Source organism: Camellia sinensis, chromosome 13 (genome assembly GCF_055761805.1).
Source record: "Camellia sinensis isolate YWXY chromosome 13, ASM5576180v1, whole genome shotgun sequence".
Taxonomy (NCBI): Eukaryota; Viridiplantae; Streptophyta; class Magnoliopsida; order Ericales; family Theaceae; genus Camellia; species Camellia sinensis.
This window is the reverse complement of record NC_138973.1, coordinates 31,657,638-31,674,688: the sequence shown is the minus strand read 5'-3', so window position 1 is coordinate 31,674,688 and position 17,051 is coordinate 31,657,638. Positions and strand designations below refer to the sequence as shown.

The 17,051-nt window shown below is 33.7% G+C and overlaps 1 protein-coding gene across 1 annotated transcript; it reads right to left on the bottom strand.

Annotated features, from left to right (window-relative positions):
* Positions 1-6,648: 6,648 nt before the first annotated feature.
* On the bottom strand, positions 6,649-12,469 carry LOC114283775 (urea-proton symporter DUR3). The gene is made up of 10 exons (XM_082901849.1): positions 12,039-12,469; positions 11,454-11,561; positions 11,270-11,365; positions 11,075-11,157; positions 10,730-10,950; positions 10,381-10,643; positions 10,073-10,311; positions 9,429-9,446; positions 7,823-8,454; positions 6,649-7,233 (listed from the first exon to the last, which is right to left on the bottom strand). The coding sequence occupies exons 1-10, from the start codon at positions 12,219-12,221 to the stop codon at positions 6,938-6,940; spliced, it is 2,139 nt and encodes a 712-aa protein (XP_082757975.1). The 5' UTR covers positions 12,222-12,469; the 3' UTR covers positions 6,649-6,937.
* Between the last annotated feature and the right edge of the window lie 4,582 nt (positions 12,470-17,051).

Here is a 17,051-nt window from a genome sequence, read left to right as displayed (position 1 = left end):
ATTCCACGCTCGAGTGACCATCGTTTATTCTGAGCTCCGCTCGAGCGAAGGAATGATGGCTCGAGCGTAAATTGCAAGCTCTCAGATTCTTGGTGCATGCAGACGCACGCTCGAGCGAGAGAACCTATGCTCGAGTGAGGACTGTGTCTTATGCTCGAGCGAGCGTCGAGCGAGCATCGAGCGGAGATTTCTAACATCTAGCACTTTTTGCATTTTTACAGACCGCTCGAGCGAGAGAACCTACGCTCGAGCGACCCCACTGTTTTGTCAAGCTCGCTCGAGCGAAGAAAGCCATGCTCGAGCGAGACCCCTGTTTTCTGAAAATTCTGAAAATGCTTTTAAAGTGCATCTTTGCATCCTCATTTCATCCTAGGCATTCTTAGGCCTAGTTTAAGACATCTTAATGAGGATATAGATGTAGAACCGCACCGAGTCTAAGTAGGGACTAAGTCTTTGATTCCTGAATGTGAAACTTAGTGTGTGTTCGTTCTGTCACTGTTTAGGGTTGGCATCGGGAGACGCACTCTAGCTTATCTATAGCCCAGAACTCTGTGAGTAATAACTGTGTAAAAATATGTTCAAAAATGATTATCTTCTGAACAATTGAACTGTACTGTTTCTGAATTGTTACTGTTAACTGAATGAATGTATGTCCTATATTCTGAACTGTATTGTGGCATCCAAAGCAACTACTGCTACTGTTACTGCTACTGTTACAGAGATCTCTGTCGGTTCCCATGTTGGAACCACTACTGTTTACTAACATGATGGCCATCATTTACTGTTCGGTCTTTTAAGACCTACTGTTTACTGTACTGCTATGCTAACGGATGTACCACATATGACTGTTATTACTGAATGACTGATACTGAATCAATTGACTGTTTTCAATACTGAAAGGACATTCATTCTTAACCTCTTTACGCATTATGTTATTCACTGGGCTTTAGCTCACTGTTTATATATATATGTAGGTGTTCAGGCACCAGACCGGAGCTAGGAGCGTGGGTTAGACTCCCCTTTTTGTCGAGCCAACCATTGTGCCTCACTGCGAGGCTCCAAGCCTGCCAAGCTATGGCTTAGGGGTGTTTTTATTTCCCCGTCTGTCTCTGTATCTATTTTGTAATAATTGTATAGACTGAATGTTTTTGTACTGTACTGTTCCAATAGGGATTAAGTCCCTGTCCTGAATAACTGTAAATATTGTACATACTGTTCTATACTGTTCATATACATATGTATGAAAAGTCTTTTTGCATACAGACTGTCACAGCTCTATGGACACTCTTTTAATTACTGTATTGGCTTCCGCCAGGCCCCTATACTCTGTTTTACTGTTAAGCAGGCCTTCGGTAATCTCGGATTACTGGCCGGTTACGGTACTAAACCCATAGGGGCGGGTTTGGGTCGTGACGCTTTTCATCGTCGAAGTTCCATAATAACCATTAATTTCTGTAATACTATATTTTCACAAATCATCATATTTGTACTTCTTAATATGCCAGTTAACAATTCTAATGTCCTTATAACGTTAGACACTCCTTAATAGTTCTCAGCTCTTGGCCTCAATACCACACTTACTAAACATCGCATTTCAGTTTCCTCCTAATTATCAAAATTTAATAACAACTCTAAATTCTTAGACCCAATGTTTAGGCTATCTAACAAACATGTCTCAGTCCTCTTATAATCATCAAAGTTCCCTGTAGGTCATAGGTTTTAACCTTAATATTTACATATGTACATATTCCTGAATGCACAATTTATCACTTACTTACTAGATGCATGCAGCTTCTGTATGTATAATCATAGAAAACTATAATGCCAAACACATGACTGACCACCTATCCTTTCCATCCTTAAATATAAAAGAGCAAATTTTCCAAACTCCTGGGGCCAAATTGTGATTTCACAACTACAGGGCCAAAATGAAAATTTCTAGGAATTTCGTGACCATATTGTAATTTCTAAAAACTTCAGGGATCAAATTGCAATTTTCAAAATATTCTGTTGATACCAACAGAATATTCTGTGATGATGTCTACCTAAACATTTAAATCCTCAGACGTTGCTAAGAGGATTTGAACTCCTAAGTGAAACTCACTCTTATGATTCCTTCATCCCAAATAAATATTTAAAGTATTTAGATTGGCTACAAAATGGTCATCTTCAACCTCTGGCTGCGTGTGGCTTTCCAATTTCAAGTTGACTTTATGTGCAAAGATTTGACCGATGCGTGTAATCCACCTGACCTTCGCTTTGCCTGTTCTTTTTGGGTCTGGACTCCTCTTGTTGAGACCTACCTCTTGTATGCTCAAAACTAGATTTTGAGCAACTTAAAATCTGACGGTTTTGGAAACACTTTCACTTTTCTTTTACTATACCTTCCATCCACTCTTGTCAATTAATCTTTCCCCTCCCTTTTTTTTTTTGAAACCCACATGATGGGTTTTGTTGTTTTTTTTCTTTTTTCTTTTGCTTGTTCTTACTCAATGTAGGTACAGACCAAACAAGCAGACCAAACACACTCATCACTGGCAGCACCCGATGCCATTCATTTTTGTTTTCCAGTTATGTTTATATCAAATTTGGTACAAAATCACACAAACTCATCATGCATACCCTTATCCCACTACATAACTGTGCGTGTCCTATACTCCAATATATTTTTTTGAAAAACCATTACTCTGATACCATTTGTCATGACCCAAACCCAATACTTGGAGGTTCGACGTCGTAACAGGATAATAACTGAAGTCATAACAAATTAATAGTGCATTGGAGTAAAATACAAGGGTACCCAAATCTTCATCTAAGTATACCAAAAATGTGTATGTTGGAGCTTCTATTCGATTACAACACCAGAGCTGTATTATGACAACAAAGTGCCTTGTGCCTACCCCATGCACTAGTTTTGACACGTCACCTGAAAGTGGTTAACAGCTATCATCACACAACAGAGTGAGAAATATTATGCCAAAAGTATATGGGATATAAAATAACCATGGATAGTTATTTAAGTTAAAACATTAACACAACTTAATTTGAATAAACAAATTATTTCAGTGGCAGAAACTGAAATACAGAAATTATGTAAATAAACAACCATAATCACGGTACATAACAGAACATAACAGAGGTCATTGGAGTGACAGTTAGAACAAAGGTCAATGGATCCATGACAAACAGAGGGCCACCAAGTGACCAAACAAAGGCCAATGGTTATTTAAGTCCCCCAAGGCATGGGACTCCTGTGGTGATACTTACAAAACAAAAATGTTTATAAAACCATTGTCAAATAATTTCTAAAATTTAAACAAACATATTCATGAGTTTCATTTTAAATAAATAGAATTTAGAAAATAATCAACGTAATTGAAATATCAATATAATTTAAAAAACACAAGTTACGTAAAATAAAATATGATAACTCAAAACATATGTAACATATATTATATTGACTCAAAATATAATATGACTCACCTTAATATTGACCCTTAACCTTTGTTTTCCTACTATTAATTTTCCGTTAGCAATCTACCACACCGTAGTTTATGTTTTCGTTCCTCATGCCCAGCAATTGGCAACTTATTTATAGTTACTGAGGCTTCATTAGCTTTTGTCGGGTGGCAATTTCAAGCTGGGCCACCTGTCCCATAAGTGGTATTGCTGCCCACTTCCCCGTGTCCCACTTGATGACTTTACTAAGCTATATGTGCATATTCACCACCCTATATGCTAGGGTGGTGACAAGGCATTGTATATATATATATATATATTTATTATTTTGTTTTCTTTTTATAACTTAATCAACTTTAATTCGGATCCAATTAATAAAATTTTAAATTTATTAAATTGGATCGGATATTTAATGAAACTCTCACATGTTCCGATACTCGAAATTAAAATAATTCAATCGTCAATTTCACCTTATTGAGAATTTCATAATTAAATTAGAATAAGAATTAATTAAATGTAAAATATTATACATGGCAGGATCGTCACAATCTTCGTCGGTTTTGATCTCCATCGTCGGCGAGGGTTTCATTCGGCCTCCGTCTTCGCCAATGTTAATCTTCATAGTTTGTGTTGAACTCTTGTCATGTCTCATATCGTCGTCTTGTTGTTTCAGATCGCCGACGGAGTGTTTCATTCAACCTCCATCTTCGCCGGTGTTGATCTTCATTATCGGTGTTTAACAAATTCATCAAATTAGTCATGTTCAAGAATACAGAGTTGAACAGACTAAATGTGTTAAAAATTTATATCTGAACAATGAATAAAAGTTTAATTTATTGTAACTGAACTAACTTAAAATGTTCAATTTTTCATGTGTGAACATTTAATATTGGTCAATCTTAATAATTTAAACAAAATTATTTTGTTCAAATATAAATAATCGAACATTGTGTGAAAGTTTAACTGTGATTATCCGAACACGACGAACAAACTCATTTTCCAAACATACGAATGAGATAAATAAAAAAATGAAAAAGTTAAGTCATAAACTAACATTTTTAATGTTCAAATCAACATTTTCAATGTTTATATCGGAACTAACCATCTCAGGTGTGCAAATCTTCAAAATTAATTGTTTCAATATTCTTAAATCCTAAATCTTCAAAGGCAATAATATTGGGAAGACTTACGTGTAGGTCCTACTAAGTGGACTTATTGTTCAATAGGTCCTATGATAATTAATGGCATTTTTCATCATACATTATTAAAAAATGTCACTAATTATTAATTTTCAGCGATAGTTTGAAAATTGTCATAAAAAATGCCACTAATTGTAAGTTTTAGTGACAGTTTAAAAAAATCATCACAAAAAAGTAACTAATTTTCAACTTTTATTGACAGTTTGAAAAATTCATCACAAAAAAGTCACTAATTGTAAGTTTTAACGACAATTTATTAAAACCGTATACTGAACCCCAAGGGGTTGGTTAGTGGGTGCGCTTGGGATCTAGGGTGTGCTCTCCTTAGGAGCAATTTGCTCATTGGAGTCACACTCACGGACTCTGCCCAAGATTGATCTGGTCCACGTGGAGGAGACACTTTACGTAACTCTCGAAATTAATCAAAGTATCCGTAAATTAATCCGGACACCCGATCACAAAAAAAAAAAAAAAAAAATAGCGTACTGGATTTTGAAGATTTTTTTGTGTAGGGTTTTGATGGCATTGTGTTGGTCTTGTGATCTGAAACTTTAGTTCTTAGCGTGAGGCCCCATTGGCATTTGATCTAGTACCTAATCAAAATATTCAATTGAACCATGTAAAACGAGGGTGTTTATTCTGTCGATCGACAAAAGAGGAGGTGGCTGTGATTGAGGGAAGGAAACAAAGAGTGTAACGAATACAGGTCGGTTAGTGGCTTTAAGTGGCCGCAGATGATGAACAGGAAGCGGAATTGATTGCTTTTGATTACTAATGGAGTGAATTGATTTTTTAATTGATGTACACATGGCAACACAGGAATAAAGGGACAGACAATTGAAGCAGGAAGTTGAGACAGAAGATTCCAAACGACATAACTTGCATATGCTAATATTACACAAACTAAAATAGAGACTAATATTACACAAACAATTAAGGGTCCATTTGGGAATTCAACATTTTAGTTAAAAAAAAATCAAAAAAATCATATAAAAATATAAAAATTTCATTTTCATTCTCTATGCTTTTAAAACATTTTTTTCGTCAAATGTCAAAAAATTATTTTTAAATATTTAATTATTTTTTAGATAATATTTTAGCAAAAAAATCACTGAAAAATACACTTTCCCAACAAATCTTAAAATTTTTATTTAGGCTTCGCTTGGCTAAAGATTTTTGACTATAAAAATATAAAAAGACAAAATTAACTATATAAGCCAATAAGACAAAATGTCATATCCAAAACATAATCATTATACTTTTTCTCTTACAAAAATCAAAAAAGTCAAACCAAACGAGGCTAAAAAAGTCAGGCTAAAAAAATCCCAACACAAAAAAGTCAACTAGAAAAGTCAATGCTAAACGAAGGCTTACTAACTATTATCACATTTATGAAAGTGAATCTTGTTTCAAATTGTAAATTTTAGGATAATGCTATGGTTTCATGTGTAAGTTATGTCATTTGTGATTATCATAAATGGACATAATTAATACTATAAGAGTCATAATTATAAATAATAATTAAAACAGTTATAACCAAATATCACATAAGGTATAACTAAACAACTCTTGAACGATAATCAAAATAATGTCATAACCAATAACATCACAACGTGTCATAACTAATAACACACTAGATCATAACCATTAATTCAAAGATCATAACTAGATGTGTGTATACCATAGAATTTCTCATTTTTTTTTTTATCTCACGATATATCAGTTAGTACAAAAATAAAATACCATAGAATTTCTCATTTTTTTATCTCACAATATATCAGTTAGAACAAAAATAAAATAAAATAAAACAGAAATTTGTTAATTTGTCTAGTATTTTTCCTAAATGAATTGTCTATTTGGCATCTGTATGTACTTTTTCAATTTGGAAAAACAACCATTGACTAGTTGAGGGACAGTGCTTCAAACTCGTATCACCAGAAATGCAAACGACAAACTTTACATGATTTGTAAAAAGTAGAAGCAAGGCTCAACAACAAATTAAGCTTTTTCTTTAAACTCAAATCACCAAAAATGCAAACAACAAACTTTACATGATTTGTAAAAAGTAGAAGCAAGCTTCAACAACAAATTATTTTTAAATTTTTTTTAAAAAAAATGAACCAAAGTCCAAAAAACACTCTGCTACCAATCCTAAGAAACCAAGTGTTGTAACACTACTCATTTACAACACCAATTTTTATCCCTTTTTGACTTCATCACTCCAAAATCCAAGCAGAATTTTGTGCCACTCATTCATGATGAGCTGAGTGAGAAATGTTTTAGGCAGGGACAATGTGAGCATCTGGCTCTGATGCTTCATTTTTCTTGGCCTTCCCTTTCTCAAGTAAGTAAATTCTTTCTGCTTCAGGTATCGCCAACATGATCGTATGCAGCTTCAAATTCAATTCTTCGACCTTTTCCATGAGCTTGTCATTTGTAAACATGCCAAGAATGATGCTTTGGATCGTTTGCCAGCTTTCTGTCAGTGGCAAAACTATAATTACAGCTGATCCAATTGTTCCCCATGCTATTGCTATGATTGCCCAGAATGTGAAGTACCCTTCGTTGAATCGCCCTGTATTAACCCAATAACATAACAAAACAAAACAAGAGTTTAATCAAATCACATCTTTCATTTTCCAATTTTCATTGATTTTAATTCTGAATGAATTGGTTTACGCTGTCGAAGGAAATGGATTAATCTTAATGCCATTTAGCATCTAAGGTTCACAAAAGCAGAAGAGTTTAAACAAAGTAACAATGCCAGTTATGTAGTGAAAATGGAAAGGTTGTTACTTGTTCAGCAACAAAAACAAAAACAAAAACAAAAAAATGTTGCTTATCAAACTGGTGTAACATATTATCGACTCAAAATTGACACTTTTGCAACTGGTATAACCTCAATAGGTTTGTACTGTAGAAGTTGGGATTAAGGTTATAGTCAATTCAAGTATTGATGATGAATTTTTCATTTTAATTTTGGGTAGTGGCTTCAAAATAGAAGAATTAAGCATTCATGTGCTATTATGGAAATCAAAGTAAAAATGTGTATCACAATTTTGAATTTACCAGTATTAAGGCCTTTGTTCTGATTCCTGGTAATCCAATCTCACAAAAATGTGAACATAAAAAACGTAAATTCAAACACTGGTTACTGAATTTGCCTGCAGGAAGAGAGAGGAGAGGCCACAACAAAACAATCACAACCGTAAAACCAACACCCCATTTCACAATCCACACTTTCTCTGTTATCAGCTTTTCCTCATTGAGCTCCTCAGCTGGCAATTCACTCTTTTCCTTTTCAACCACAGTTATCTGCTTTGTCGTATCCCAATCATAGTTTTGAGGCCACAAAAAACTACACATAGCATGAATTGCACCACCAGTAAGTATAGAAACAAGGTTTCCAGCAAGCATCGGTGCATTCCTTCCAGTCGTGTCAAGGTTGACCCTACCATACTCGACTTTGGCAACTGACAACCAAGTGATGATTCCAAGAACACAACCAATTGTTGTTCCAAGGATGGCACCGATTGCATTTGCTTTTCGCCATAGAAGCATGAAAGCTATGGGAAGGATGGCAGAGCCAATGAAGAGTCCCATGGCGAGGTACATCCATCCTAATGAAACTCCGGCCTTGTTTAGTATTACTGCTAAAAGTCCCATGAAACATCCGAAGCCTAGGACGACTCCCCTTGATACTATGAGGATTTGCTTTCCAGTTGCATCCGGGTTTATGTAAGTGCGGTATATGTCATAGGTGCATAAGGAGGAGACTGCTATTAGTTCTGAACTAGGAAGCACGGGTGCGGGTACGCCGATACGGCAAAACTCAAAAAAAGTATGATACAGGTACGGCTGCGGTACGCCTATATATATATATATATTTATATAATTATGGTCGAAAGATTCAACCTACAAGTTAAAATTAAATATCAAAACTAAAAAGAGAACTACTAATTTTTCTATAATTTAAAATCATTAAGCGTTAAAAATAATATTTGTGAAATCTCTCACTTTGACATGTTACGCACTTTGAATTTGTGATCATAATTTATTTTAAAAATCTTTCTTTTTGCTCATCAATTTGCTATTTTTATAGGGTGAGACCAAATTCTCAATTGAGGCAGATTGTCAATTGCTATTTGCGTAATACATAAAATTGCATCATTCCCAACCACTACTAATCAACTAAAACCGTATCAATTTTTAATGTTTTGTGCATAAACTTTAAAAGTTTGTTATGATTAAAGATTTTATAAAGAAATTCTATGAGGATTTGAAGCAAAAGTATAATGCATAGTCATACACAGAACTGCCCTTTATAAGCCTTATTATTTTTTTTTTTGTTCAAATTGCTTTTTAAAAACATCAAAATCATTTGTTGATATGCTTATACAATTCATACAAATAGACAGGATAACGGAGAAACATCAAAATTGCTTATCTACAAGGACACCAAAAAAATAAAAAATAAATAAATAAATAAAATTGCTGATTTGCAAGGGCACAAAAAAAAAAAAAAAAAGGTCCCGGCGTACCCACGCCGTACCCGAATGAACCAAACGTACCGGACCCCTTTTGCCGTACCCGGTACACGTACCCACGGCGTACCCACGCTGTACCCGAATGAACCAAACGTACCGGACCCCCTTTTGCAGTACCTGGTATGCGTACCGCCGTACCGGTATGCGTACCCGCACCTGGTAAGTACCCGGTACTCGTACGACACTATTTTTGGAGTATCCGTGCTTCATAGGTTCTGATGAACCGGCAGATGTCACAGCCCTGTTTTTTATGTGCCAGAAAATTTAGTGTTCATAACAGAATACTGAAATATTGGAGTTTCAAGATTTGGTACATATTTGAACAAAGAAAGAATGAATTGGCCAGAATGTGGGGATTTGAAAGTTATACTGTCAAAACTTCGCTACACAAAATTTCATCTTCAACTAATATTTGAATAAGATGAAAGTTTAGTATTGCACATTTTAGAAGTCACAAAAGTCCAAAATCTTGAAATTACGGGACTCAATTAAATTTGAGTCGTAAAATTGTCCAAAGTAGTAAATGTAGATGTCCAAAATTCTGAAACAGCTGAGAATAAAAATTGAAAAAAAATGGAATGCTAGAACTCAAATGGTGATTGTAAATATAAGATCACCAATGGGCTTAGCTCAATCAGTTTTGAGGGCTTTCAACTGATATTGGAGATGACACTTCGACATATGACCCACAAAAAGTTTTGAAACTTACAAAAGCTCTACCAAGCTTCATAAGAGTATTGATGTACTTTTTCATCTAAAAATGTGGTTTTACTATACTGATATTTGCAAGATAGTGGTCTATATAAATGTTCAATTCATGTTATCTATAGTTTTGAAATTGTTATTCTAGCATTACTTGAAACTCACATAAAAAGCATAGTAAGTAGAAGAATAGATCCTCCTTTTCCCATCAAAGCAATAGCCGTTGCAGGAGGAACAAGTCCATGACTGGCCTCACTTGTTGTTATAGGTAGATCAAGGGCTAGTGCTCCTAGACCAAGTGACGTTGCCAGAGAGAATGGCACAGCAAACCAGACCAACCCGCCCAACAAATAGCCCTTATGAGTCGATGAAGGCCTTGCAGCAATGGCACTTACCCAATATCCCTACACATTCAAATATTCTTTGTTACTTAGAAATTGAAGAACGTAGACACAGGGTCAATGCTCACTTACATTATCAACAAGCACGGTAGCAAAGTTGCCAACAATGTTAATTATCCCAAAGATGAGCCCTCCAGAACTTAACATCGTAAGGTAAGAGCCCTTGTAATTCCCACTCACTGGCCCACAAGACTGCCCATTGTGGGTGAGTGGCTCTTGGCAGACTCTTGATTTGCTTGCAACCTGAAGCAGGTGGTGGTATACGATACTTGGGCTACCAAGCTTACTGCTTGATGTGTAAACCAAGTACACAAACACAACTAAAACCACGTCCACTGAAACCAAAGACAAAAATAATAGAGCTCATATAAGCTCTAAATGTAACTGGAAAACAAGATTACAATATCAAGAGTGAAAATACCTATCACTGAATGTATATAGCTTGCCAAGAATGTGGCTTTTAGCCCCCCTGCAAGCGTGTAGACAATTACGCCAAGTGGAATTAGAAAACTTGCAGCAAAGATGTTCACTCCGGTAAGTGCATTCACGACAGCAGAGCCACCAAGGACAAGCATGGCCGTGACAATGATGTTTGTGAAGAAGAAAAAAGTGAGAAAGACAAGATGAGCAGCGGTTCCCCATCTGAGGTAACAGAAAGATTTGCCATCAAAATCAAGGAAATTAACCTTTTCAATGAGTAAAATGATAAACCTAGCTGTGGTGTACTACATATTTTGATTGGAATCATCATAACTTTGTGACATACCTAGCTTTCACAATTTCACACACGGTATGAGCATAGGGGACCTTTCTTTTGATCTCTATAGCCATTATGCCAAACAAGAGCACCTGTTTAATTTAGAATTAGCAAATTATTTGTTGAAAAGTATCTCATTTCCTTCTTGAGGGGAGAAAGAACTTAAGAACAGAAACAAAGGAAAAAAGAGCAGAGTCGACATGCCTGGATGGTGGCTCCACTAGCATACCAGAAAGGACCGCTAACTCCATATTCCCACGAAACATTTGAGCTTTGTAAAATTGTAGCAGCCCCAGTCCATTTTAGAAATCAAAATTTTGAAAGCCAGTTTGTTAGTTGAACATAAAGGTATTCAAGTTTGCAGAAGCAAGTGAACTGAGAACATTAACTGAGATACAATCACACTAGCAATGAGTCCTGTTTTAACATTCCTGCCTGCAGTGTTGAACCATTCTGATGTGTGGCGGGATCCAACATATCGCTTCTCTAGCCAAACCTGGCAAATTAATTCATAGTTAGTTCTTGCAATTTAAACAAGCGATGATAAAGAAACAAAAAGATAATTCACACTAGTTTGGAGTTTCAAATAGTTGTTACTTGTTAATGATTATACTTGTTTGGGAATTCAAATAATTTTTAATGATTCTATGTGGAAGGGGCGCACTCAAATTATTATTCATGTAAAGGTCATATAATGGTCTTGGTAATCACCATATTCCACTAAGTTTATCCTTTAGTGAAAAATAAGTGCAACTCCATGAGAGCAAAGAAAGAATAAGCCATAAATGAAGGAAAAGAAAAGAAGAGATTTTTTAGCCAAAAACTTTTCAACAAGATTCTGGATAATTCTAAATACACCCACAAAATTTCTCAATGCACCCATTTTATAAGACAGTGGGTTTATTGCCACTAATTACAAGTGTGAACCCTATGAATAATAATACAGTGTAGAGAAATAGAAAGGGGGCAGTACCAAGAAGGAGGTGAAGACAGCAAAGAAGGCCCCAAATCCAAGAATAATAGAGTACCCAACTCCTTGATTTAAAACTGTTTTCCCTCCAAAGAAACTGTTCTGTCTCACACAACTGTCCCCCGTGCCAGAGTAATACTTGGCGGCGAACTGAAACGGCGGACAATTTGGCAGAGAAGAAGCCATGAAGCCACTGCTCTTCTCCAACTTCAACTGTCGGAGTCTGGCACTCTGTTTGTGTGGGAATTTATATACACATAGAGGAACTGAACTGCTTTATTGTGACGGTATACACAATATGGTTCAAATCAAACTATGAAAGTTTCTGTCTCATTGCTTGCTATGAGAGGCATGTCTTGGATGGCACTGATGCTTCAGTGGTCACTCCCTTGGCTTTGAATTACCTATCTATCTATCCATCTATATTATTATATATGTGAGTACTAATTTGGTGTTGACGAGTGTGGTAGTTTCTCTTTTATTCTAAAATAAAAAAATATTATTTAAAGATGGGAGTAAAATTTGAACTTAAAATCTTAAATTTCATTAAAGACATTCTTACAATTTAAAAAATATACCTATTATAATATCAATTTTTTTATTATTTATTTTATACTTACTTATTTAAATTGTACACGCATTACGTGCATCACCCGTTAATATATATATATATATATATATGGCATGCCAATTATATATATGTTTTGTCACATTTGAAAAATATAATTTTTTATTGTCCAAATTAAATTCTTTTACTTTTTAATTCAGTTAGTTTTGTATTTTTTTAAAGTAGTTTTATTTTCATGTTAATATCAAAGAATCAAATTATTATAATGTTTGTCATTTAACATGAGACAAATACATGGAGTACGAAACTCTTTATCTTCTTATTTTAATTTATTCTTAGCCGCTCAATGACATCTTAAAATTTTTATATTTCAAAATTTTTATGAAATTGAATTGAGGGTGTGATTTCTTTCATCTGCTATCTCATCAGATAAGCAATCTATGGAATTACCCCCAACAACCATTGGTGTGAGGAAGAATAGTCCGGAAATCTGTTGGCGTATTCTTTTGACTTTAGTGATCTTCCAAGTCACTGCATGCCTTGTCCCTATTGGTGCAAAGTTCAATTTTTGAGTGATATATTCAATCAAATTTAACTTTTCAATGCCTTACAAGGACGGAATTGGTATAGGTGGTCAACCATGATTCATACCATTAAAAAAAAATTATTAATAACACTAATACATTAAGAATGTAAAAAAAAAAAGAAATATATGGAATTGCTATTAGAGCATCACTCGCCCATTACCACATCATTAGTGGTGCTATTAGAGCACCACTTTTAGTGCTCTCAACCATTTTTCTATAGGTGGTGGTGCAATTGTGGTGGTTGTGAAGCGGTGGTGCCGGCTATATCCAATGTTGTGTTTGTTATTTTTGAAACAATAATGTTTGGGAGCTCTAATTTGAGAGTTTTAATGGTGGGTTCCACGTGATGATATGATATTTTGACTTGTTTTTTTCTTTCTTTTTTTGACATCTCACTAGAGTTTATGTTAGAGCTCTAATATTAGAACTCTCAATCACTACCGCCAAGTGAGTCCTGAAACTATTAGGAGAAACCAAATTGACGGTTATGAATTTGTAAAAGTAGTCATGGCAATTGAGTAGGATCAAGTGGTTTTAGTAATGGAATAATTTTATTTTTTTTCGGATTTAGAGGGATTGGAGCTGAATATTTTTTGGTCACTATGTCTTATGACTATGATTAATGAAAAGGGTAGTGCCATAATCAATGGGGTTAACCTGTTGACCATTTCATTAGGATGTCAAGAGTCAATTTTCTCTAAGTGCGTGTGAGATTTTAGTTTTATTTGGAGTCTTGGAGTTCATATATAATTGTAACTTGTATTGTTCAATTTGTGGGGTTTGAAGAGGGTGTGGTGTGGGGATTTTCTTGAAAAACCCAACCTTTCGAGTTTTGCATCATGGCCATGGCTGAGAAATTGTTAAAACACCTTGGTAATGTTCCAAACAATTTGTTGTCTACAATGTCTAAGATTTGAAGAGGGCTGAGGTGACAGAGTTTAGTGACAATGTCGCCATTATTGAGCCAAGGCTAGGAATCTAATCCAGCAATAATTGGATCAATTGGGTTTTTGATTCAATTTAAATTCAATCTATTGATAAACCTAGTTTCAGACGCAACCCCTTTCAACAAATCAGGAAAAAAATTGAAATTTCGTTTTTAACTTAGACTGTAGGAAGAGTTCCTTTCAGGGTTCGTTTGGATACTGACAAAATAAGTTATTTTAGTTAAATAGGACAAAATATCATATCTAACTCATATTCATTTTATTTTTTCTCTCACAAAAGTCAAAAAAGCCAAAAAGTCTATCCCAAGTGAGGTTTTTTAGCCCCCGGTTAAAATAACCAAAAAGTTAAAAAACTAAAAAGTCAACCCACATCCCAAACGAAGGCTCTATTGATTACAAACCAATCCAAATGATCTCAAGAATGACAATCTTCTAATGCCCATGAAAGATGAAGTTTTTTAGCCCCGGTTAAAATAACCAAAAAATCTATCCCAAGTGAGAATTTTTAGCCCCCGGTTAAAATAACTAAAAAGTCAATCCACATCCCAAACGAAGGCTCTATTGATTACAAACCAATCCAAATGATCTCAAGAATGACAATCTTCTAATGCCCATGAAAGATGAGGTTGATCAAATTCTTAAATAGCTCAAACTTGACCGTTGAAATAATCAAATATGGTATTTGAAATGTGACCCATTGGAGTAATAATATGATTACTCAATTGGCACATCTCTAAATACCATATGTTTGTAAAATACTTAGATTTGTAAAATGGAAAAGACTATATATACATTTTTAAATGGTGTATACTATATATACCTTATAACTACAAAAAAAAGTCATAATTTCATATTTTTTGAGTCAGAACTAAAAATAAAAAATAAAAAAAAATTATGACCAAACACAAAAAAGTCATAACTAAAATCTCAAAATAATTTTTTAACTAAAGAAGAAATTTGATCATACAACTATAGGTAAAATGCACAATTTGCATATCATGTCTCCTGGTTATTTTATAATCGTCTTTTTGATTAATTCTTAGTAAGGAGGAGAAGTGAAGTATGGGTAAAAAAAAAGAGTGAGAGTATCATTTACCCTTTAAACGGAGAGTATCTATTCAAGACAAAAAAAATAGATTCAATCTTTAAGCCCAATAATATGGTAATTAATTAGCATATTAAAGGTAATATTTTTTATTATATATTTTATAATTATCAACTAATCATATCACTCACACATTATTTGGTTTAAAAAATAGGTTTTGAAAGTGAGTTTGCATATTATTTTCCTTAAAAAAATGTGTAAAATTATAGAAGATGGCTAAGGTCGTAGGAGATGATTTTTAAACTTTTTAAAGATTAAATTAAAATATTTTTTATACATTAAGAATGAGATTAATCCAATTTAAATATTGATAAACAAATTGACACAAGACTTCGGGATAATTTGGGAAGTTGGTTAAAAGTTGATTTTTTTGACTTTTTTTGACTTTTTTTTTTTAATCTTTTTGTGGATAAAAAATATAAGAAGTGATATGACTCATAATAGGTTAAAAACTAAAAGTTACCTTTTTATTAGCTTCCCAAAATACCCCTTAATATTTGGGTGATGAATATGTAATTATCCCTTATATTAATAAATTAAAATCCATTTGACAATTCCAAATTTAACCAATCAATACCACAAGTAAGAAAAATTTAGGAAAAAAAAGAGAGGATCCAATCTCAAATTAAATTGGAGTTTACTATTGGATTTATGATAGGATCCGGTCTCAAATTAAATTGGAGTTTACTGTTGGATTTATGGGATCTAACACAAGTTTAATTTTGATAATTCAAATAGTTTAATGTGTAGAATTCGTTGAGTATTTCATTCATGTAAAAAATTATATTAATCAAAAATTGATAGTCATTTGATCAGATCATATTTTTATTAATAGTATGAATTTAAAAATAAATTATTAACAAAAATATATTATGATTAAAATACTAACAATATCTGATTAATATAATTTTTGAAAAGATAAAATATTTAACAAACCTTACACATTAAAAATTTAAATTATCAAAATTAGACTTACAATGAGCTCCACCGACTCAAACAATACGTTCAATTTACAAGGGCGACTGGAGACCAATCTACAAAGAAAATTTGTTTGCACCGTTTTCAATGAGGCCATCCTGCACGTGACTTCAACATGCTATATGGAATTCAATATTGGGGAAATTATTAACAATAATGATTCATTCCACTAATTTGGGAGTACTAATTGACCACTAATGAAGTGAAAATTCAAAAAAAAAAAAAAAAAACTTAAGACCAAAACATCACATCAGGAAGTGGGACCCACTCTCTAAAGCTCCTTTAGAGCTCCCAATTTAGAGCTCCTAAACATTTTTCAATTACTAATAGGACATACTTTTGAGACTTAAAACCCATTAAGTCCTACTGATAAATTTAACAAACAATAAATTTATCAGTATCTTGTTTTTATTAATAAATTTATAGTGATAATTTATCAATTTTTTTGTTTTTATGAATAAATTTATAGTGATAAATTTATCAATCTCTCATTTTATAATGATAAATTTATCAATTAGGACCTATAAGCAAATAAGTCTAATTAATATGATTAATTGGTAAGAAAAATGCTTGGGAGCACTAATTAGTGCTCCCACTAATTAGGTGGCAGTGGGTCCCGCCATTAATGATGTGATGTTTTAGTCTTGGAGTTGTATTTTTTTTTTTTTTTTTTTACTTTTTTAATGCATTAGTGCTATTAGTGATGATGTTTTTAGTGGGATGAATCATTGTTGTAATTGGTAAAGTACCCATGAATGTTCACCGTCCGAGTGACGTGGCTTGTGTAGCAGCCGTCAATTTGTTCTTTCTGACTTGGCATCTGTTACTTCT